We start from the raw sequence: 23,401 nt of genomic DNA, 5'->3' as shown, positions 1-23,401 counted from the left end.
ACTAGTTATTCTCAACCAGGGGTGATTTAGGCCCCTCCCTGCTGGGGGACAGTTGGCAATGTCTGGAGACATTTTTTGGTTGTCATAACTGGAAGGGGGTTGTTGGTGACATCTAGTGGGTAGGGTCCAGGATGCCACTCAACATCTTACAACGTACAGTATCAGCCCCCACAGCAAAGAATTCTCTAGCCCGCCAGGTCACTAGCATTGAGGGTAAGAAAACCTGCTTTACATAGTTAACACACACACACACACCCCGCCAGGTACAGGCTTAGGCTGGGAAACAGTACGACTTGACTGTCTTGTGCAGTCAATCAATCACATGCATGTGTTGTGTGTATTTGCCCAAGCACCGCATATATGCTACAGGGCGGACAGGGACATCTTAAAACATGGGGCCCATAATCTCATGCTTTTATTCTCCCAATACTCAGTCCCCATTGCCAATAGTCCAAATAATGTGCCTAAGTAAGAAAAGAGTTTTAACATTTTCTCAATTAATTTCTAACATGTGGGCACCACCTAATAATTATATACAATAACTAAACATAGAGAGATTACTGTGGGCCAGGGATCATGCCAAGTTTTCTACTCTAATAATTCCCATTTGGGGGAGTGAGAAAACGGAGACTTTCATAGATTAAATAATTTGTCAAAGGCCAACAGCTAGTAAGTAGCCAGGTCAAGAACTGAACCAGATCTGAATCCACAAAGCTCTTGTTTCATGCTTTTAACCATCTATTGCCACCTCTGAGAGGTACTATTTAGAGGCCCACACTTTGGGGGGGGGGGGGTTGGGAATTCCTAACATTCAATTTAATATGAGAATATTAATGGAATCCCTATAAAATTAGTCAAAGCTGTAAGACAGAAATATTAAATATTATATTCCAAGGAACATAGTTTAACCTATGGTAAATAGTTCTTGACTAAAGATGGTACTGTCTGGGGCAAGGAGGATTGTATTTGGAAACATGATGTTTTGCTTATCGATTGTTGTCACATTCACGGGGAGGGGGTTTTTGGGGAATGAGGGGACAAGGATGCTAAACCCTCAGCAGTGTGACAGTCCCTCACAATAGGGTCCATTAGAAATACTTTCATACTAAAGATCTTCTACATGTTGGCTGGGTGTTTGGAAATATTCAAAAGGCCAATAGCACTGTACTGCAACATGAAGGGACTCTGCAACGGGACCTGGCAGCCGGGACACGGTCTCACCTTCAGATGGTAGATGTGCTCCTCGGTGTCCAGATCTATGCACTTTAATGACTTCTTTATAGACATCACTGAGAGCCCAACGTCAATGCTGCCATGCAGCTTCTCTCTCTCTATCTGCAGAGGCATGAAGAGGTCACTTGAGAACCACACGTTCAAATGGTAGTAAGATCCCAGACACTCCTTCCCTCTACCCTCACCTGCACGTCCACTCCCAGGAGCCCTAAGAACTATGACTTATCGAGTACCTAGTGTGAACCTGTACTGAGTTCTAAGTGCTGTACATTATCTAACCTGCGAGGGGTTATGTAACAAGGAGTTGACACAGCCAGTAAGTGAGGAAGAACGAAGGGGAGCCCCGTGGACTAACTCCACAGCAGCAAATTCACCTTTAACTGCACTGCCTCCCACAGAATCAGTTTCCAGTGTCTAAATTCATGGGTAAGTGATTTAAAAAGAGGAGTAGGGGCAGGAAGCCCACAGGCTACTCTGGGTCTGACATCAGGCCAAGCGTTCTGCACGCAACCGTCCAAGATGAGCACCGTAAGCGGGGCGAGGAGAGGAGGGAGGGAGAAGTGCTGGGTGAGAGAAGGCCCCCATGAGGGGCAGTACCAACAGCCATTCTGAGCCCTTCTGGGCCGCCCGCTTAGTGTTAACACCAAGGGGAATGTCACGTCACCTTCACCAAGGTTCTCCGCCAAACCCCTCAGCCACTGTAACAGTGGGAGCGGTGCTCACCCCACGTTTTGCTCCTGTTATCTCACTGCAGAAATGTCTTCTCCCACCGAGAGAGCCCCTCAGCATGACCCTAAGGCCAGAACAGTCCCCTGGATACACAGGAGGCCCCCATCTCTACTCAGCAGGTGAACTGAGCCCACCTAGAACCCAGAGCTGGGACAGTGGGGAGCAGCCACCTCTGCTCCATGTGAAGGAATTATTATTCCTCCGTGGTTCCCAGTTCAGAGAAATGGAATCCCCACCATCACCACCACCACACGCACAAGCTCATCCATGAGCTGACAACAGCTAGCCCTTCAGAACTCTCCAACAGCATGCTGGATTAATGAGGAGACTTACATCAGTTTGGCTCTTGGCATATTTCAAGATTCCTCTGTCCAGATAGAAGAATCTCTGTGAGGAGAAAGTACAATTCAGGAATACATTCCATTTAAATGTCCATTCTTCCCTTGGTCCCAATTTTCAACTTCAAATTACGTGCCTAGGAATGGAGTGCTGAGTGCGGTAGTCTGGGTGCAAATACAGGTGAGGCCAAGGCCTGTGTCTTACCTTGTGCCAGCCTTTCAGGGGCCATTTCCGCTTTTTCAGCAAAAATCCTTTTTGAACTGGAGGCTCCTGAGTGTAATTCACCTCTCCCCTCAGTCCTTCTACCACTTCCCAGCTGTCCTGTTCCAAAGAGAGTGTTCATGATAAATAGCTGCCTTTAAAAATAATAATGACGCTAAGAAGTCCTTCATGCTGTCTGTAAATCCATCCAAGACAGGGAGTCTGGCTGGGTTTGTTGGGGAGAAGAGATTCAAATTTAATTTTTATACCATTCCTGGATTTTATGAACTTAATGCTACAATTTAATGGCAACAAGTTTTATTTTTACTTTTTCCCCAAAAAGCTCTCTGTTAGAAGGGACTGTTTCTCTCTCCCTTGGTGCTCAAACCTTGGCAACCACAGCTAAGGGAAAAGATTTCACGGTTAAGCTCTATTTTTGTTCCCTTTGATATTATCACACAGTCACTGTTTATTCACCGCTAGACCTCAGTCTGCATTTTAACCAAAAGCTAAAGACATGAGGATGGAAGCGTGGGGTGGGGTGAGGTGGGAAAACGGGACGCTGGCTTAAGAACTGGATGAAAAGTGTGAGACTGGATAAAGTTGGTAAATATGACAACTTGGTCAAAATAATGATTTAGTTGCAGGTTATTATCTTCAAATTCTAGATATTTAAGTAGTGAAAATCCTGAAGCATCAAAAAAGTGCTTTTGCAACAAGTATTTTCATCTCCTTTTCCAGCAATTTTGTTCCCTATTCCCTTTCATTTCAAAAACCTTTTTTTGTTGTTGGCCAATTATTGTTCTACTGAGCTATTTGCAATTTTGAAGATGTACAAACAGTTGTTACAATTAATCTTCCATTGTTGGCCATTTAGGTTATTTTAACTAATTGACTGAAAAGAATTTTAAAAAGGGATGCAAGAGAAAAACACTAAAAATTCTGAAGATTTATTTTTAAGTGTCTGACATTGCATAAATCATTGCAAAATTATCCAAAAATAGACCGAACTTGGCAAAACTTCAGTGACTAAGATAATGAACTTTCTGGTTATTTTTACATTTTTATTGGGATGTAATATATATGAAATGTACAAATCTTAAGAGTACAGTTCAATGAATTTATGCACCTATATCCTCAGTAACTGCTATCCATATCAGAGAGAAAACACTGTAAGTGCAGGATAGTTGAGTTTTGACAAACATGCATCATTATTGAGATATTATTGACATAAACACATATGTCAGCTCAAGGCATACAATGTGATGATTTAATACACCTCCATTTCCTCACAGAATTGCCACTTTTTCCATTGGTGGTGATAACATTTAAGATCTACTTTTCTTAACAGCTTTCAAATACGTAATACAATATTCTTAATTATAGTCACCATGCTATACATTAGATCACCCAAAACTTTTCATCTTATAACTGGGAGTTTATACCATTTTACCAACATCTCCCCACTCCACCCAACCCCCACCAGACAACCACCATTCTAGTCTCTCTTCCACATTAGTTTGGCTTTTTTAGATTCTGCATATAAGTGAGAACTTACAATAATTGTCTTTCTCTATCTGATTTATTTCATTTAGCATAATGTCCTCAACATCCATCTGTGTTGTCACAAAAGGCACTATTTCCTTTTATGGCTGAGTAATATTCCTCCGTGTGTGTGTGTGTGTGTGTGTGTGTGTTGAACGGTCTTTATCCATTCACCTATTAATGGGCACTTGGGTTGTCTTGGCTATCGTGAATAATGCTGCAATGAACACGGGGGTGCAGATATCTCCTCAAGAGACAAACGTGTCCTTTTGGCCAAGATTTCATGTTAATTAACCTGCTCTTAGTCAAATTTCTGGTACAGGCAGAAGCCAGAGGGGCTGGGAGATGACAAGTCTGGAGCAGCACCAGGGCGCAAAAGCAATTAAGACTCAAGTCTCAGAAAGCTGATGATCTAATGGGAAGGGCATAGGAAGAGCAGGGAGTCCTGAATGCTCTTGCTTGGCAGTTCCACGTTGTCCTCAGGTTCAATATATGGGAAACATCTGGTAGCAAGAACACTTCCCCACTTCAAGCAACTGAACTCTTTATGTAACAGTCTGCCTTATATCTGATGACACTTTATTATGAATGCAGTTAAAGGTACTTCATAGAGTTTTAAAATATGGTGGTGGTCTCCCAGGATCTGGAGTTGTAGAAGGGAATTCCTCAGTGGAAAAAAGTAAAACTTCTGTCCAGCACTTAAATTGGAGAACTTTTTCAGAAAAACAGCAATGTTGAATGAGATTTCTTTGTAGCAATTATTAAAAGTTACTCAATTACACCCAGACAATAAATGGAAAATGCATATTATTAAGTGATGGGAAGCCACATACCCCCAAATTTTTCTACTCACATTTATTTCAGCTCAGAAAGCTGTCTCTCAAAATTTAAAGTATTTTATCTGTTAAAACTTTAATGAATCTTAAAGGTCATGAAGTTAAAAATTCTACTTCCTCCAGGAAGTATTCTTCAGAGGAAAGTACTATTTCATCCCTACAAATTTCAGTATTCTATTTTACCATTCCAATGGTTAACCTCTTACTTCTGATAACACAGTTAGGTTTTATCATCCCCAATGGACACCAGAATTGTTTAAAGTGTCTGGTTCACTTCTGACTTCCCACTGTGCCTAACCTGCTGTCTTGTGCACAGCATGCATCCGACTGACTGGCAAATGAATAAACTTGGTCCTGGAATAAGACTGCAAATAGATTCATGTTCTTGGACTATCATAAATTGGCATGCATTTGAAGTGTGCCCCATGTCTTTGAGCCAAATGACTATTTACAAACTGAACACAGCACATTCGTATTTGTGAAAGCGGTATGTGTATGTTATCATTGTTCAATGAAAAGCTAAGCTAATAATCTTCTGGAAAGTACTCTGAGGGGATCAAGTCCTTTTGATTTGTTTGTCTTAAGACTCCCAAGCAGAAGGTAGCATGCAGAGTGCTAATACTAGACCACTATGCACATCTGCTCAATACATTCAATTGTGCACAATGCAAATGCCAAGAGGGATTAGATGCTATTGCATACTTTAAAAAACTGAAAAAAGAAGTGCAATGAGATCATACCTGTAGTTTAAAGGGAAAGAAGAATTAAACTTCAATAATCTTTCAAGGTTTCATTTTAGGACCCAATTTCTCCTAAACTCTTGAGACATGGGACATCCCTACCAAAGAGCCGATTTGGGGGGCGGGGAATTAGATGGGGTTTGTTGGCTCTTAAGGTAAATAAGTCAAAAAGGGTTCACATTTATTTATACAAAATATCACCATTTTCCCTTATTTTATCTTCTTCCTGGGCCCAGAATGTAAGACTCCTACCAGAAGCTAGATTTCAAGTTTGTAAGAAAGTGAAGGCTCTCCTCCACTGAGGAAGAAGTAAGTCACTGCAGCCAACTCCTGTTCTGAGTGTGACATTCAAATCCTGCCCCTCCCAACTTCCCTGTGTGTCACTGGTCCTGGAGCCTGGGGCTGAAACCTGAGAGCCCACACCCAGCACTTTTGGTTGTCACAGTGATGGGAACTCTGGCATCTAAGGGCAGGGAGTCAAGAGATGTTAGATATCCTGCAATGCCTGCCATTTACAACACAAAAGAACAGTGCCTCCAGACAAAGTATCCAGTGATGTCTGATCAGAACAAGGTATAATTACAATGATGAAAACAATAATAATATAAAATGATTGGAGCCCTACTTTCTAGCTCTAGGAAAGCAGGAACCTTTTCTGTTTTGTTTACTATTTAATAGAACATAGTATATATATAAATATGTTAAACAAGTGAATGAAGCAATTACAATAGCCAACATTTATTAAGCATCGGGTAGTGTGCTAACTGACCATACTTACAACATTGCTCTTAATCCTTGCACAATCCTGAGATACTGAATTTATCGTATCTTTATTTTATGAATAAGGAAACGGAAAAAAAGAGAATTCGGTAACTTCCCCAGTGCTATAAAGCTGCTAAGAGACTGTAAAGCTTATATTTTCAATTGTTCTGCCCCATATCATAGCATATTGTATATGCTACTGTAATTTAAATATGTGAATTCTGATGAACCAGAAATAAATGCCATAGGGCAGAGAGACAGAGGTGGGCAAATCCAGGAAGTGGCCAAGATCCTGAACAATCTTAAGGAGTTAAGAAACGCCACCCTATGGACAAAGATGAGCAAGCTTTGGAACCCTGCTGAGACCCACCAGGTTTCCTGTAAACTAGTCCAACCACAAGGGGGCAGGAAATCAGATTGCGCATTTTTTTAAAAAGATTTTATTTATTTATTTTTGAAAGCAGGGAAGGGAGGGAGAAAGAAAAAGAGAGAAACATCAGTGTGTGGTTGCCTCTCGCATGCCCCCAGCTGGGGACCTGGCCTGCGACCCAGGCATGTGCCTTGACTGGGAATTGAACTGGCGACCCTTTGGTTGGCAGACTGGCACTCAATCCACTGAGCCACACCAGCCAGGGCATTTTAATAAAGCCGAATCTTTGCTCCTTAGCTCTTTTATACCTGAATGTCTGCCACATTGACTTCTCAGCTGGGGAATTCTCATTTAGCCCCAAACCTCCTCCTCAAACAGAAACTCACTCAGCCCTCGGCAGTTGCACAAACCGCACCGGCATGGTCTGTCTCACTACTTAGAATGCAAGTTCCGCGGGGATAGGAGCTGGATGTTGTTTATTATAATCTCACTAGTTGGAACGTAGGGGTCCTAAATAAATACTTACTCAATGGCTGAGCCTTAGGAGCAAGGGAGAGCATGCAAAGGACTCCACAAAGTCTTTGGGCGAAGGACTTTAATACAGTGTGCTGGATTGGGAGGAACTGGTACTCAGGGCAGAAAAAAGCTGAGATGCCAGTTTCTCTTGGATAAAAGGACTGGGGATCAGGGAGTGGCTCCACCTGTTCGGCACATACCCAGTGGCCAGGGAGTAGGACGTGCACCTTGAGCTGAGATTCACAGTACAGGGTGGACTTGGGCCTCTGGGGAGATCAAGGCCCTGCTGACTTAGCCCAGCCTGGCCGGGCTGATGTCCCATCTGGGGGTATCAGGCTTAAAGCTCACCAAGGAGGGCAGGTGGAGAGAGAACTAAGACAAGGTGTGGGAGAAGGGGCTTCTTAAGGGTTCTGCTTGAGTTTAACTGAAGACAGCCTGGCACTGCCATCCGGCATTAAATTCAGTCTGTTTTACTGAATGTCTAAAAAGTGCCAAATATAGAAAGTGATTTTGTGGTTGGGAAGGCAGCTAAGCATTTATTCATACTCGTGAGCTGGCCAAGTTCATTTCCATATTGCTGAGTGCACGCCCTGAAGCTCTTCCCTCCAGCACAGCTGTTTCCCCAGTGTGCTCGCCTTGCACCTTTCAGATGCTGGATTCTCAGTCACTGTCCTGGCAGCGATGTCAGAAACAAAAGGATTTCAACTTCCATTCTCCCTGCAGCTGAAGAGTGTGACGGAAGGAAGTGTTGTGGTTGCCTCTATCTGCCATGACTCAGACACTGAGTTGTTCTGTTCAGTTGTTGAAGTCTGTTTTTCAGGGTTTTAAAAATCACAAGGCAAGACCCAGTATAAAATCACATAGAGCATAAGTTAACGTGTCTTTAATGATCAAAGGCGTTTGTGATCTTCTAAAGCCTCAGGATCATCAATATCACTTTTATGATTGTACGATGGACATGTGGAAATACTTGTCCGTAGAATTCCAGTTAATGTAATGATAGCTTTAACTTAGGTCAGACCAATTCTGTACTTATCCTTCAGTTACTGAGACTTGCAATTGTTGCTTCTTGCCAATCGTTTTTTCCTCAACTAAGATTCTGTGAACACCAGTAGGCCTGATAGCAACAGCAAGTAAGGGAACAAATCAGTAGGGGGTGGAGTGGTAGTGCGTGTGATCTAACGCAGTGCTTCACACACCCCAATGTGCACACCAATCATGGAAGATCTTGTCAAAGTTCAGATTTCCATTCAGCAGGTCTGGGGAGAGTCCTCGTCTTCTGCACCTGCACAGGGGAGGTCACTTGCTGCCGCTGCTGCCGCTGCTGCTGGGCTGCAGGCCCACATAGAGTAGCCACCCTCTAGGAGACCTGGCTATCTCAGGAATTAGGATTTGACTCAGTAGGCTCTCGGGGCAAAACCAGGACGAATGGGTGGGAGTTATAAGGCCCTGCATTTCAGGTCTGCATAAAGGAGAGGTTGTCTGTTCACCTAATAATTAGTGCTATGAAAAATGACAAAACTGACACAGGCTAGTCTATGAAAGAGGAAGTCCTCTAGTCACTGGGAAGCTCTGTCAGGGGTACCTGTAGAGGGGATTCCTAGACTAGGAAGAAAGTCAGAACAAAGGAGCTGTGAGATCCCCTCCAACTCTTATATCATATTAAGTGGATATTGTCTCAGTTATGCAAAATGAGTAAGTCCCGGAGATCTGCTATACAACATGTGGCACTAATTAACAATACTGTACCATGCCCTTAAAAATTTATCAAGATGGCAGATCTCATGTTAAGTGTTCTTATCATAATTAATAAAATAAAACAGTGGCTGATAAAGTCTTCTGAAAAACAAACAACATATATAGCAGCATTAGCTTCAGTCTTATAACCTCGGTACAATCTCTGACCTTAGGCTCTGAGTGAGAAGGTTAAAGAAATAAGGAGGGCTGAGCGGTGAAGAACCCACTCCAAGTCTCAAGGCTATGGGGGGAGTAGCAGTCACGGCCGGCCAGCGGCCACTTCCCTCCTCTCCCTTCACACACAGACACAGTTCACACACCCACGCCAGGGCGGGGATAGTGAACAACACGTGATTCAGGCCCCTGAATGTTTTAAGTCTTAATGACTTGGGTAGTCACGGATCAAAACCACTGGTGCCTTAATTACTTAGATAATGAGAGAAGGTGCACTGAGGCTTTGGGGTGAACCTTGAGAAAGCACAGGAGGTGCCACCAAGGAGGGTCACTGGCAGCAGCTGATACTGACAACGGGGAGGAAAAACCAGGTGGGCTGCCAGCTGTGTTACTACCCGAGGTCATTCTCAACCTGGGTTTCCAAAGAGAAAAATGCTTTCCAACTGTGTTGACTACAAATAGACTTATAATTAAAATACTATTAATAAAAAACATTAATGCACATATAATGACTGTTTCTACTCTGCTGATCACTCACTTAGCATTTATGGCTATAATTATATTGAAACTGTTTTAGGATTCTCAAACAGATTTGTGGGTTATTAGTGTTTGTTAAATACCTGCCTGATTTGCATGCAAGCGCTTCAAAACTATGAAGAGCATCTTTTATGCACTTTTCTCCCATAACGCTGTGTTGTGTAAACCAGGGCCTCTGAGAGCTATAGCTGTTAGGGATGGAGACATGAATCCATTATGCTGTTCTACTCTGTCCATGAAGCCCCTGGGGTGGCGGTTGAGTTTTACAGCTGCTCTTGTGGTGGTGATTATAGCAATACGAGTAACAACTACTGTTTCTTGAATACCTTCTGTGTGCCTTGCAGTACAATGAAGGTACTTTTATCCTCATTTTACAGAAGAGAGAAATGAAGCTCCAAAGTAGTTTGCCCAAGATCACAACCTATTAAGTGGTGGACCCATTTGTGGATGGGAGACCACTCCAGAATCTCTCTGCTCAGTGTCCATGATGGACAAGATCACCAACAGGTATATTAGGGTCCATCCAAGGCTACCTACTCCCCTCCCAGTCTAGTGCTCACCCCCAGCACTGCTTTTTCCCCAAGCAGAGTAAGTCTGTCCTTGATGATCCTGCACTCATGGGCACGTTTGTTAGGCAACGATGACAGGACAGGACAATTCTGTCCACCCAAGGGACTCAAGAGTCTCTTGATATTTTTTTCCCCAGGGTATACTGTAATGATTTGTTTATATAGAGTCATGGAATATTTTTTTCTTTTTATTTATAATTAAATTCAGTGGGGTGAATGGGTTAATAAAATTATAGTTTGCAAGTATACCGTTCTATAACACATCATCTGTATATTGCCCTGGGCATTTACCACTCAAAGTCAAAGCTCCTTCCATCACCATTTATTTGATTCCCTTTACCCGTTATGACCCCCACCCCCCTTTTCCTCTGGAAACCACCGCACTATTGTCTGTGTGTGTGTTTGTCTTGGTTGATCATTTGTTGCTTTCAGTTGTATATCCCACATACGGGTGAAATCATATGGTTCTTGACTTTTTCTCTCTGACTTATTTTACTTAGCATGATATTCTCAAGATCCATCATGTTGTTGCAAATGGCAGTATTTTTTTTTTCTTTTAAATGTCGGAGTTTGAACGAGAATGTGGAAGTCATCCACCCAGTCCTTCCGTCTTAGAGCTGAGGAATCTAAGCTAACTGATTTGCGTAGAGCCACAAAAACGAGTAAAGGGCCTTTAAGGACCATGACCCTGTCTTCTGTCTCCAACTCAATGTCTTTCCTACTACCCCTTTCCAAGCATTATCTGTCTCCTCAGGGGCAGACAGGCCATGGAGGAGATCCTGAATTAACTCATTGCACATGCTCATGGGCCATATGGTGACAGAGAAAATCTCCAACACAGATTCCTATATGAAAGGGACTGGGTCAGAGATGTGATGGGTTGAGACTTTTGCTCTTCATTTTATACCTTCCAGCATTGTTTCCATATTGTCTATTATCTTTTAAGTTAAAAATATATATATATATATTTCTTTGGCATATCATAGAGCTCTGCCCTTCGGTGTCTTAGCACTGGAGAGAATCACAGACTCTGAATTCAGATAGAACACTTTTTAACTCCAATCACAGGGTCTTCACCACTCCTCAAGAAATCCCCTCCATTGCTGGATGACACTAGTCGATGATGGTGTTCTCTCTTAGAGTATGCGCAAGCTACTTATTCAGGGCTTATTGAAATTTGCAATCAAAGCAGAGACACATTCTGACTAATTAATGCAAGCATGATTTAAGTCATAGCAATAGGCAGAAGTTTAGCATAATAAAATTCCTTATGCTTCATCCAAATCATCAGTAACTTTTTTTACAGTGCTATACAAGAAATACTGGTTCTCGTATGAGAATCTAGCAAAAGGTTCAGATCCTGGAGTGACTTTCATGTTAAGTGGGTTATGTTCTAGTTCATACTGAGCTTCTATTTAATAAGGTAATGTCTACTCAAAGGTCTATGGCTTAGTACCAGGTACTGGAGATGCGAAGATGTAAAACTAAATTCTGGCCTCTAAGAAGTAAACACAAATTTAAAATAAAGCGACACCACAAGAATGAAAACTGGTAATGTCAGAATGGGAGACTCAAACAAACCCACCAAAGGCGTTCTCAGGCTAGATCCACCTTAGGGTAATAACTTGAGCTGGGACATGAAGAAAAATGGACACACAAGGAGAAGCAGACTTTCTGAGGCTACCCTGACAAATTACCACAAACTTGGTGGTGGCTTTAAACAACAGAAATTTATTCTCTAACAGTTCTGGAGGCCAGAGTCTAAAATCAAGGTATTACAGGGCCATGCTTGCTCTGGAGGCTCCAGGGAGAACGTGTTTGTCTTAACTCAGCTGCTGTAACAAAAAACCACAGACAGAGTAAAGGCTGGGAAGTCCCAAGATCAAGGTGCTGGTATTATAGATTCGGTTCCTGGTGAGAACCCACGTCCTGGCCTGTGGACAGCTGCCTTCTCTCTGGGTGTTCACAAGGCCTTTCCTCCAAGTGTGAGAGAGAATGAGCTCTGGTGCCTTTCCTCTGATAAGGGTACTAAGCCCCTCTTGAGGGCACCACCCTCATGACCTCATCTGAACTTAAAATCCTGAAGGCCCTGCCTCTAATTACCATGACCTTGAGGGTTAAGGCTTCAAGATATGAATTTGGGGGCGGGGGAGGGCACAAACATTCAGTCCATGATGGCATTCCTTGCCTCTTCTGGTTTCTAGTGGCTGTAGTCATTCCTTGGCTTGTAGCCACATCATTCCAATCTCTGCCTCCATCTTCCCACCTTCTACTCCATGTCTATCTTCTCTGTGCACTTCTTATCAGGACACTGATCATTGAATTTAAGGCTGACCTGGATATCTAAGATGATCTCATTATATCAAGATCCTTAAATTAATTACATCTCCAAAGAGCTTTTTTACCAAATAAGGTAACAGTCACAGGTCCCAAGGATTAGGATGTGGACATATTCTTTGCCAGGAGTGTGGTGGGGGATGAGGAGGTGATTTTAGTTGATGCTGGTTGTGTACAGACATAGAGGGAGACCCAGCTGGACTCAGTGGTGGGGCCAAAGTGCAGAGGACCTTAGAGAGATGTCAGATTATTATAGGGAAGTCCTCTCTTTTGCCTCTGTCCTACCTCTTACACTGTCACTTATTGGCCTTTAGTATTTTAATATCATCATATCACTGAAGCAGATTTAGACTTTCCCCTCCCTAGGAAAGAACTGTTGAGTCAGTTCAGTTCAAGTTTGTATTATAGCTCCTAGAGAAAATTCCAGTAACTGCACGGCTACTAAATTGTGCTGTCAATAAACGCGTCCGGGTCAGGGTTCTGTCATCCTGTACCCTGCACTATGGCCCATGCCAACCATGGATATATACATTTATTTTTTAAGGCATCTCAAATAGTTTCTATCAAGGCAGTGTTTCTCAAACCCACCACGATATATTTGCTGTGCTTATTATTCTGGAACTGCAGGAGAGCATCGACAGCAACTCGTAGGAGTGTTTCCATGGTTCAGTTTCCCCTGTTCTGTGGTGGGAACTGTAGCCAACAGTCTAGCATTTGTGGACATGGAGAGTAACAAAGATACCCTGACAACTTGAATATGTCATTTTAGCTGAAGTTTTAACTTCTTCCTATATCAGATGTTTGTTTTTTTCTTTATAGGACTTACTCCAAATAGAAATGTATTGAGAATTGAGTCATGTACCTCTGCCCTTCCTACTTTCAATGTATAATGTCACAACCATAGAGGTGACCAAAAGGTAGGCAGTAAAGGTCCAGAAAGGCAGAATCTGGAAAACTAAGACAGAAATATATCAGTTAATTATTTTTCTCTGTTGTTCCTACCAGGAAAACAAAATAACAAAAAACAAAAAACCAAAACAAAACAGCTCTAGACAATCAGATGTCAGGGACCCTTAAGGATGCTTCACTCATCCGTGTTATCCCTGTCTCTGCATTCACAGAGGCGTTGGTTTCTGGAGGTTTGTTTAAACAGTAATCATATGTACATAAGGCACATGGAACTTGAATTAACTTCTAAAGAGGCTTTGTGACATCTAAAAAATCCAGTGTTCTGCAAACAGATGGTTGCCTAATTCCCTATCAATTATTAGTCATGTAACTCTAAACAAGGTGGTTAGTATATCTCTGGACCATAAAACAGTACAGACCTCCCTGAATTGTTTTGAGACTCCAAAGTATCGTATGAAAGAATATAATGAGCTGTTCACTTCTAGTGTTCCTTGCTGCCTCTTCCTCCCAGAGTCTCCCAGATAGGAAGCCAAGTCACTGACTCTGCACCGTGCCATGTCCCCTCACAGCTGAAAGGACGAGGCAGAGGACAGTCACCCTGTGGAAGTGCTTGTGGGCTCCTGGGACTCTGCTTAGGGAAGGTGAATGGTTCGAGCATCCATCACTTATACAGCACTCTCCATGTGCAGGCTGTCTTCTAGCTAAGCAATTTGTACAACCTTATAACAAACCAAGGCACAGAGGGGTTAAGGAACTTGCCCAAGGTCAAACAGCTTATAAACAATCCAAGATTTAAACTCAGGCCATCTAGCTCCCCAGCAAGTTCAAACTCATTGCCTTTCATCTTCTGTGCCCATCAACGAACAATGTGACAAATTATGACATTCCCAAGCTCCTCCTCCTTGAGTGGCCTTTCTCAGGGTGTTCATTAAGCCCATACTTACAGAAGGCAGCTGGCAAATCTCAATGTCTCTGAAGACTTGATAAATTAAAAGAAATAAACAGGACTAAGTATTTTTAATACCAGACAGCTGAAATTATAAACACCTGAACATTATAGCTTTAATTCACTTTTATTTTCCTGGCAAATTCTCTCCCATTCAACTCCTGTGTCTTATGGGTTCTGGCACCAAACCCAGCCAGTCTGGGCTCCCTGCAGTGCTGCGTAATCTAATAGTCGGCAGAAATGAACTCTCATCGATGACCCTGGGAGGCTCAAAGGCCACCTTAGATTAGCTCAGGGACAGAAGGGTAACAAGAACAAATTGCATGACTGTATGGAGACTTACCTGGCAATAGATTTTTCCATTTCAAATCCCTTGTGATTATGAACCAAGTACTTATCAATTATTTTAGCAGGATTCACTTTCTGATTTCTGACTTATGTGGCAAATGATAGCAACACAGAAAAAAGAAAAAAGGGATGGAGGCCATGTGCCCTCTTCACCATCCACAGTCTTTCCAATCAGAGAACATCTTCATTCGGCTCTAGTCCCAACCAGAAATGTGCCTTAGGGAGAGAAGTACCCCCCTGGGAAGCTGACAAAGGGGGTAAGCATAACTACTCTTACGAAAATGGAAGTCCCAGGGAGACATAATGTATCAGCCAAGGATTATTTTTAGTCACTTTTTAATCCCAACAGGAGGTAATAACTGCGCTGAAAAAAATTCTTCTTCTGAACCCCCCAGGAGAGACCTTGGAGAGCTCCCCAAATGTCAGGCCTATAGCAAAATCTAATTTGTCTAGAATCACAGATTCTAATGACATGAGGCAGTACTGTGAGGTGGCAAGCTCCTGTCCTCGGCAGTGTTCGAATGGAGAGATTTGTGATAATGTGTCATAAATGTGCGGACATGCCTGAGGTGGCAGGCTGCTGGATCGTTGCTTCCAAATCAGGAACCAAGACCTCTGGGCCAATTGTTAGGCCAGAGCTTCCCGCAGGGCCTCGACAAGGCCAACAGATACAGCAGATACTGAAAAGGCTCAGAGACCACTTCGGTGGCAAAGCCAGAGCTGTTGGACAACCACTCTCTCTCGACTTAACTGAAGGTGGAAGAATTGCAATGATTAATGTGCATTTTCTGCCACTGATCTAACACCAGCAAATTCTGCCCCCGGGCAGTTATTAGAAAGGAAACAAACAAAAATAAAACAACATATAATTAGCTGACAGGTACTTAGGAGTTAATTGCTCAGTCCTTTGTTTCACTTCTTTCTTCTTTCCACTTAATTCCCTTGGACCACTTCTCTGTTGATTCTCTTACCCTCAGAGAAACAGAGCAGGTGGGACAAACCACCTGGCAGCCTGTGGCTGGAAGGTGCCATAAAAGGTTGGGTAAAAGGAAGGAAGGGGAGAATGGGTGGACGTCATAATTACTGGAAAAGTGATTTTTTTTTTTTTTTTTTTGTTTAGTAGGGTATGAATGAAAGCGTGGGCCCTGGAGTCAAGCAGACTGAGTTTTGGTTTCTTGGTCTGCCGCACACTAGTTTTTTTGTCCTTCAGAAAGTAACTCAGTCCGTCTGACTCAGCTTCCTCGTGGAGAAAACGGGGAGATTAGTATCTGTGTGGCAGGACAGTTGCAAGGACTGAGTAAAATGATGCAAACAGCCAAATGCAGTTCTTTCCCTCTGGTGGGCATTCAGGCTGCATTATTAAAACCATCTAAAATCTACTCGTCTCGTATAATTAAGATATGACTGAGGGCAAACGATCTTCAACAGAGAAGGAGGCGTTCCCAGGTAAATATACGCACTTTAACCTGCAAACTTCCTGATTTAAATTTGCATCTTAAAAGTTGCATTAGTTAAAATTTTACCTGCCGACTTCCCTGCTTGGAGGAGGAGCTGCTTGGGCTCCTTGAAGGGGAGACCAATTTTTGGGACACTCCAAGGTTCTTCTCATCACTCATCCTGAGCGGGCAGGTCACGTGACTTCGATGTAGTCAAAATGCCATCAGAAGACAGTGTGGCAGAGAGTATGGAAGTCCCAAACAGGCAGGTGGCTCAGCTCTTATCCAATACGTTGGGAAAACATTTTCGACGATCCAGAGGAAATCCCTAAAAGCAAAAAAAAAAAAAAAAAAAAAAATTAGCGAGAAGCTCAGGGGCGTCAGCTATCATTTATAATTAGCCACTGGTTGCCTGCACCTGGTTTATCTACAGGACAGATTACAGAGCCATGAGGCTCAGCTGCAGCAAGAACTGTAAAGGAAAAGATATTTTACACCTTCCTCTTATTGGAAATTGCTTGTAGGTAGTTTTTTATGTAGCTTTGCAGTAAGAACACTATGTAGTAAAAAGTTTAAGTACAGAAACATACAAAATCAGTACTATTAAAAACCACCCAAACCACAATGAGATACCACTTCATACCCACTATGACAGCTATAATAAAATTTAAAAACAAAAACAAAAACAGAAAATAGCAAGTTTTAAAAGAAATTGGAACCCTCAGGCATCGCTGCAAAGGATGTGAAATGGGCAATCATAGCTGAAAACAGTTTGGCATTTTTTTGAAAAGTTAAATATAGAATTATCATATGAGCCAACAATTTCACTGCTAGAAATATACCCCAAAAAACTGAAAACAGATATTCAAACAAAAATTTGTACAAGAGTATTCATAGCAAAGCTATTCACAATAGCCAAAGGGAGAAACCATTCAAATGCATGATACTACATGTAGTATAATGTATGATAAACTACATGTAGTATAAGCTACAGTCTGAATGTGTGTGCCCCCCCAAAATTCATGTGTTGAAATCTTAATGCCCAAGGTGATGGTGCTAGGAGGTGGGGCCTTTGGGAGGTGCCTAAGTACTGAGGGCAATGCCCTCAGGAATGGGATTAATGTCCTTATAAAAGAGACCAAGCAGAGCTCCCTAACCCTCCACCAGGAGAGGATACGAGAGTAAGTCTGCAACCTGACAAAGGCCCTCTGACCATGCTGGCACCTTCATCTTGAACTTCCAGCCTCCGGAACTGTGAGAAATAGAATTCTGTTGCTTCTAAGCCACACAGCCTGTGGGGTGTTGTTACAGCAGTCCCAAGGGACTAAGAGAGTAGACCACACAATGGAATATTATTCAGGTATTAAAAAGAACGAAGTACTAATGCATACTGATACTGATGCATACATGATGCTGTAACATGGATGAACCTTGAAAATGTTACGCTAAGTGAAAGCCGGACACAAAAGACCATATATTGTACGCTTCTGTTTATAAAAACTACCCCGAGTGGTCAAATCCATAGAGACAGGAGGCCAATTAGTGGTTGCCAGGGGCTAGGGAAACTAGGGAATGGGCTATGACTAGGTAGGTAATGGCTAAAATGTTCTGAAGCTAGATAACAGTGATAGTTGCGCAACATTGGGAATGTACGAAATTACATATTTAAAATAGTTTAAAGGTGAATTTCATGTCATGTGTATTTTACTGCAATTTTTTAAAAATCCTTTTTTGGGAGGAGGGGGATCAGAGATTTGTTTTGTCAAAGTTTTTTGGAGCTGTCTTCTAAAAACACTATTATATGGTATGACAAAAACCACGGGGAAAGCAGAATTTTCCATATCATCTATTAGTACACCAGTCATGAAAACCATGATCACTTGTTGGTTTCCCATACCTATTGTCTCATTTAATCAACTTTCTGGTGGGAGAGCATTTTCTTTATTTTACGGAGGAAGAAACTAAAACACTGCGTCTCGGAGAAATTAGGCAACTTGCCTCATCATGCAGCTGGTAAGAGACTGAAGCCAGGTTAGCTCCCAGGCCTTTAACCCTGGTGCTAGAAATTAGCATACCATGACCAGGCAGGGGATACCAGCTAGTGCCCCCTCTCTGGGACCTAAGAGAACTGAGGAGCCAGGCTACAGAAACTGGGGAGAGAGCACATCAAAAGTCAGATCTGAAGAGGTAGCAGCACTCCGTTCCTTTCCATGCACAGCACCAACCTTCAAGATGGCAAAGTGTCTGTGGTGGGCAAGGGGACCCCCCCAGGACAGAGACAGGGACAACCTAAGAGTGTTAACTGGGCTGCCACCTGCCACCCTTGCATCTTTTTAGGGCTGAACCGCTGCCTTCATCCACAGCCCTGAGTTAAGGGTGATTAACGTGTTTGGTTTTGGCTTAAGAAGGCCAGGCCTTTACTTGAAATGCTAGTTTCAAATAAATTCCACAACTTTCCCAAGCATATTGACAATAAAAAAAAGAAATGTTATGTAACCCTTTCTGTTTTGCATGTTCACCTAGTATATTTTAAAAGAAGAGTGTTATATAATTGTCCAGGAACCAGCTAGTGAGATAGTGTATCAAACTTTTGGTTAATTATTAAGTACTCAAATCTCCTGTCTTTCACTAATACTTAGTTCTTTAAAAAATAATAATAATAAGTATGCTAAAGACATAAATTAAAACCAAGACAATGAAGGGAAATACAATCTCAGAAAATAAAATTGAGGTCCCTGTTGTTATAGAACTCAATTCCCATGTTGCTCCCATAGAAACCCCCTCAACTCCCTGTATTCGTTATGCATTGGCTCCAACAGCGGAGCAGCCTCTTCATAAACTTAGCTTTACTTTGGGGCATGACTAATTGTACCTGAAGTCAGAAGCAAATGCAATCTGGTTAACAACTGCCAGGAGAGGCTGCAAAGATATGTTCATCGTTTATTTAATAACAGTGTTGGCTGCTGCTGTTGGAGAAAGATTTTTTTTAATGGTGAAATGGGGGGTGGGGGGGTAGCCATCACTGTGACAACTGATTCCTTAGGGCCTTAGGAATGCCAGCAAAGGGTTTCTGCATTTTTCTGAAGGCGGAGATTCTGACAGTAAGCATGGGATCAGGCGGCGTCAGACATGTGAAGGAAAAGAAAAGAGCACTTGAGCAGTAAAATAAGAGTCACGGGAATTCTGAAACTGAAAAATCAGATGCTCTGTTGTCCTGTGGTAGAGACGGTTGATGAAAGGGGTCGTCTCCTTCTCTTTTAACTCGGCCAAATTTCGCTTCTCAGGCGCCAGCTGCCAAGGCCTGGGTTGTGAGCAGCGAAATGCGCGCCCCTTTACATTGGTCATTAATGATAAGACCTCTGCAAAAACCGCTGTCTGGCCCCACCCAAGTCTCTTTCTATCCTTCAGGGAAAAGAAAGGTGGGTGCACAGCCCCTCCCCCACACCCATCCTGGGGGAGTCTGGAATTATTGCCTAGGAAATTATGTTTCACCCAACCCCCAAAACCTGCCTGCCTAACCTCAGCAAAAATTCTGTTGAAATTACCAAGGGCAGCTTCAAGGACAAAAGACGTCAAAATCTGGGGAAAGGATTTGCTTAAGCAGGGCAGAATAAAGAATGAAGGCAGGTGGCCCCAGGGGTATGGTGGGGTTCTGAGACGAGGCAGCTATTGCTTCCAACCTGGAGAACCTCGAGGGCTGGCCTGGGGGGTAACCGACCTTAGTGGCAATCCCAAGGCAGAGGACCTTGACAAGGAAGTCACAGCAAGGCCTTGTGTCTTCTACTCCCTGTAGCTGACATCGCCATGCTGACCGAGCCAAATGGTGAAGAGAGAGCCCTGCAGGGAGGCAGATACTGTTGGGGGGCCAGGCCGCCAGTTTGCGGTGTCAGAGATGATGAGGTGGGCACCAAAGAAGACCCCCGTGGGATTTCACCCCTCCCTGCGGCGGTTCCGTGGGAAACCTCTGACTCAACAGGTTTATTCATCATCGACTGTGAACAACTTACAGACAACAATTTATTTTCCCCTTTATTTTTTACTGAGGCACAAATGGCACACAGTGAAGTGAACAAACCCTAAGGGCACCGGCAGTGCTATGAAAGCTTACATTTGCAAATAATGACACTCCACCACTGGACGAAGAAATGGAGCATGTGCAGCCTTCCCAGAAAGTTCTCTATCCCTTGGCCCCTGATCCCACCGGCGAGGGCCGGTCCTCCTGCTGAATGCTGTGGTACCTACCCAGACAAAGCCTCGCCTGCAAGTCCTTGCCCACATGCCCCAAGACAGCGCTGGGGCGTCCCCACGCTTACAGGAACAGGCTAGATGACTCCTCTTGTGCCTTCTGCCTAACACGAGGGTCTGATGTGGGAGAGAATTCAGTCTGAGACCTGCTTTCATTCCAACAGACCACCTGGCAGCCAAATCCAACAGGTGTGTAAAGCCCAGTGCATTCATGTCAAATCAAAAAGGCCCTGCTTGTGCCTCTGGGGTGAGCTGGGTCCTCTGTCACCATTGCCACCCAGCCTAGGAAGCTGGTGGGTCAGGCCCAGGTGAAAACGGTGTTTCAGCTAAAAGTCCAAAGGGCATGAGACGTGTGAACACATGGGGCTTCCATTATGGAGAAGAGAACTCTGATTTCTACCAAGAATGGCGGAAAATAGATGACCAAGGCACTGCCAAGCATTTTTTGGTAACAAAGGCTATTTTAAGACTTATTTTGGAAATTTTCACTTAGAAAAGAATACACAGTTTGGGAAATGATACAAAGGGGATGTCCCTATCACATATGTGCCTCGAAAGGAGCCAGACCTAAGTTTGAATTGGTCCTCTCTGAGTATACGTTCTGTGCATTTTGACAAATGCAATAACCTTTCTGACCTTCAATTTTTTATGCAGGAAATGAGCAACTGTGAGGATGAAATGAGAAAACGAGGAGCCAGGGCCTGGCCTGAATAGAAGAGACACCCAACAGATGTTAGTGCCATTTATTCCCCTCCTGGCTTCCTGAAAGGGGCAGGTGCAGCAGAGATAAGATCCTATCCGCCCCTTGCAACCAAAACTATATAAGGACTCCATAGAAGTTTAAAACATTTTTGTCTTTTAACATATTAACATTTCTAAAAATCCATAGCACAAGTGTGAACAGATTTTTAAATCATTCAAGTAGCCTGCTTACTTTGGAGCAAGAAAGAAATACTGAAAATAAAAGCCACATTATTCCCCATCACTGGCTGTCCAAAAAAGCAACTTAATATTAACTAGCAGGTTTGAAACACTGGCATATAACACAGCTACTTATGAGTCCATCAGGCCTAGGGGTAGACACTCACAAGCTTGGTCATGTTGTGTTTGAGAAATTGGTTTTGATTCCATCCTTGTAAACAACTCACATAAAGCCCAGATGGCATATAAATTATGGCCTGAATTCACACCAAAAAAAAAAAAAAAAAAAATGTATAATGGAATATCCATTTCTGATCTTCTGGTCTTCTTTGGCAAAAGAAAATTATTCTACTCCTGGATATGCATTTTTTTTTTTTTTTTTCAATAAGTGACACTTTCTGTCTTGATTTCCAAAATGTTACATGATCACAAGCGGGGCTTTGGTTATTTGGTTGTAAGTTCTGCAGAAAATCAGGGTTTCCAGGAAGTAGGTTCTAAGCAGTGTCCGCAAGGGCTGACCCTGGACCTCTGTGTGAAATGCCGCTGATGTGCCTTAACTACGCGGACCACTGGCTGAGCCAGGGATGCTGTCTGTTCCTGGGGGATGAGGGTGACACTCAGAGTCAGAGACGTCTCCACCTCCCACTTCCCTACAGGCAAAGAATCCCTCCAGAAACCCTTCTTGTCTTCTGGGAAGACTGGGGTCAAGAGGCCTTGAGATTCAAATGCTTCTTCTCTCATGTTGAAACAGAATATCCATTCCCATGCCTTGCCATTCATACAGAAGGTGTTTTAGGCCCTTTGTAATCCACTTCTTCAGAGGACAATCTGTTACTGCCCAGAGTGCAATCCAGCAACAGAAATGCATATGGACACAGACTTGAAGTGCCACAGTTTCCATTAGACAAAAAGTTTGACAGTGGCTCAAACCATTTATTACCACTATTGAGCAAATAGAATGAAAAGCACAAAAATACTAGTCAATCATTGCCCAGAATCATGGAACCTCCGTGTGAATTGTAGCCCCAGCTTCTTACTCAAAGCAAGAATTCTTTCTGTAACACTGCCAGATCATCAATGCTTGACCATTTCCCACAACAGATTTAACTTTTTGTTAAAAAAAAAAAAAAGAAACACAAAAAAGTCCAGATGGTTTTTCCTTTAGAGTTGAAATTTGTCTCACTATAATTTCCATAGGTCCTCGATCTACCCTCTGTCACTACAGAGAACAAGATTCACCTCCTTTTCCCCACCATACCAGCATTGGAACTCCCACCAGTCCCACTCCCCACCCAGAAAACCTCTTCTTCTCCAAACCAAACAGCCACATTTTCATTAGCCATTTCTTATGTGACATGGATCCAGAGTCCTTATGATCACAGATGTCCAACTCTGATTACACTTCAGTTTGTGCCTCCCTGAAAATGGTGCTCAGATCAAAAGACACGCTCCCAGTGTGTTCTGGAGGAGAGAAGGGAGAATCCTCTCTCTTGCCTTATACACGGTGCTCACTGTTCTCTAGGACTCTGAGGTCATAGGCGCTGGGCAAAAGCTAGGCTTTCTTCTTTCTGAACAGGATCCCCTTATGTCCTTTCACTGAAATTCAGGATGTAACTTTACTACTATTATTATATTATCTCATATTAATTTTGGCCTGTTATTCCAGTCTGTCAGGATATTTTTAGGGACCGACTGTCATTCAATGTGTTTGGCCCACTTGTCCTTTGTCATAGCATCCATAGATTGCCTAGGTATGTGAACTCTGTCCTCACTCAAGGAAATCATACTGGGACATTTCCTAAGGAGAAGAGCACCAAAGGGCGCTGAGATCCTCTCCACTGTTTATGTTAATTTGTTCATTAATTAGCATTTCTGGTCCAAATTTGCCAACGCACTATAAATCCGCATAACTGTGCAGTCATGTCTAACTTTTCAAAGTATCTAGGTTCACCTTCTTTGAAGCCTCTTGGA

The 23,401-nt window shown here is 42.9% G+C and overlaps 1 protein-coding gene across 4 annotated transcripts in view; it reads right to left on the bottom strand.

Moving 5' to 3' along the window:
- OSBPL3 (oxysterol binding protein like 3) overlaps positions 1-23,401 on the bottom strand; it is a 151,808-nt gene that overhangs the window by 57,689 nt on the left and 70,718 nt on the right. For all 4 annotated transcript variants that reach the window (XM_090287098.1, XM_090287100.1, XM_090287099.1 and 1 more), the window contains exons 3-6: positions 16,352-16,592; positions 2,506-2,622; positions 2,296-2,349; positions 1,222-1,335 (exon numbers count right to left, since the gene is read on the bottom strand). In XM_090287098.1, coding sequence (XP_090143224.1) covers positions 1,222-1,335; positions 2,296-2,349; positions 2,506-2,622; positions 16,352-16,444 — 378 coding nt within the window. In that variant the 5' untranslated portion in view covers positions 16,445-16,592. The remainder of the gene's footprint in view (positions 1-1,221; positions 1,336-2,295; positions 2,350-2,505; positions 2,623-16,351; positions 16,593-23,401) is intronic.

The sequence above is a fragment of the Furipterus horrens genome, unplaced genomic scaffold (genome assembly GCF_987537825.1).
Source record: "Furipterus horrens unplaced genomic scaffold, mFurHor1.1.pri manual_scaffold_9, whole genome shotgun sequence".
In the NCBI taxonomy this organism is placed as follows: Eukaryota; Metazoa; Chordata; class Mammalia; order Chiroptera; family Furipteridae; genus Furipterus; species Furipterus horrens.
The sequence above is the reverse complement of the archived record's forward strand: the minus strand, read 5'-3'. Positions and strand labels throughout refer to the sequence as shown.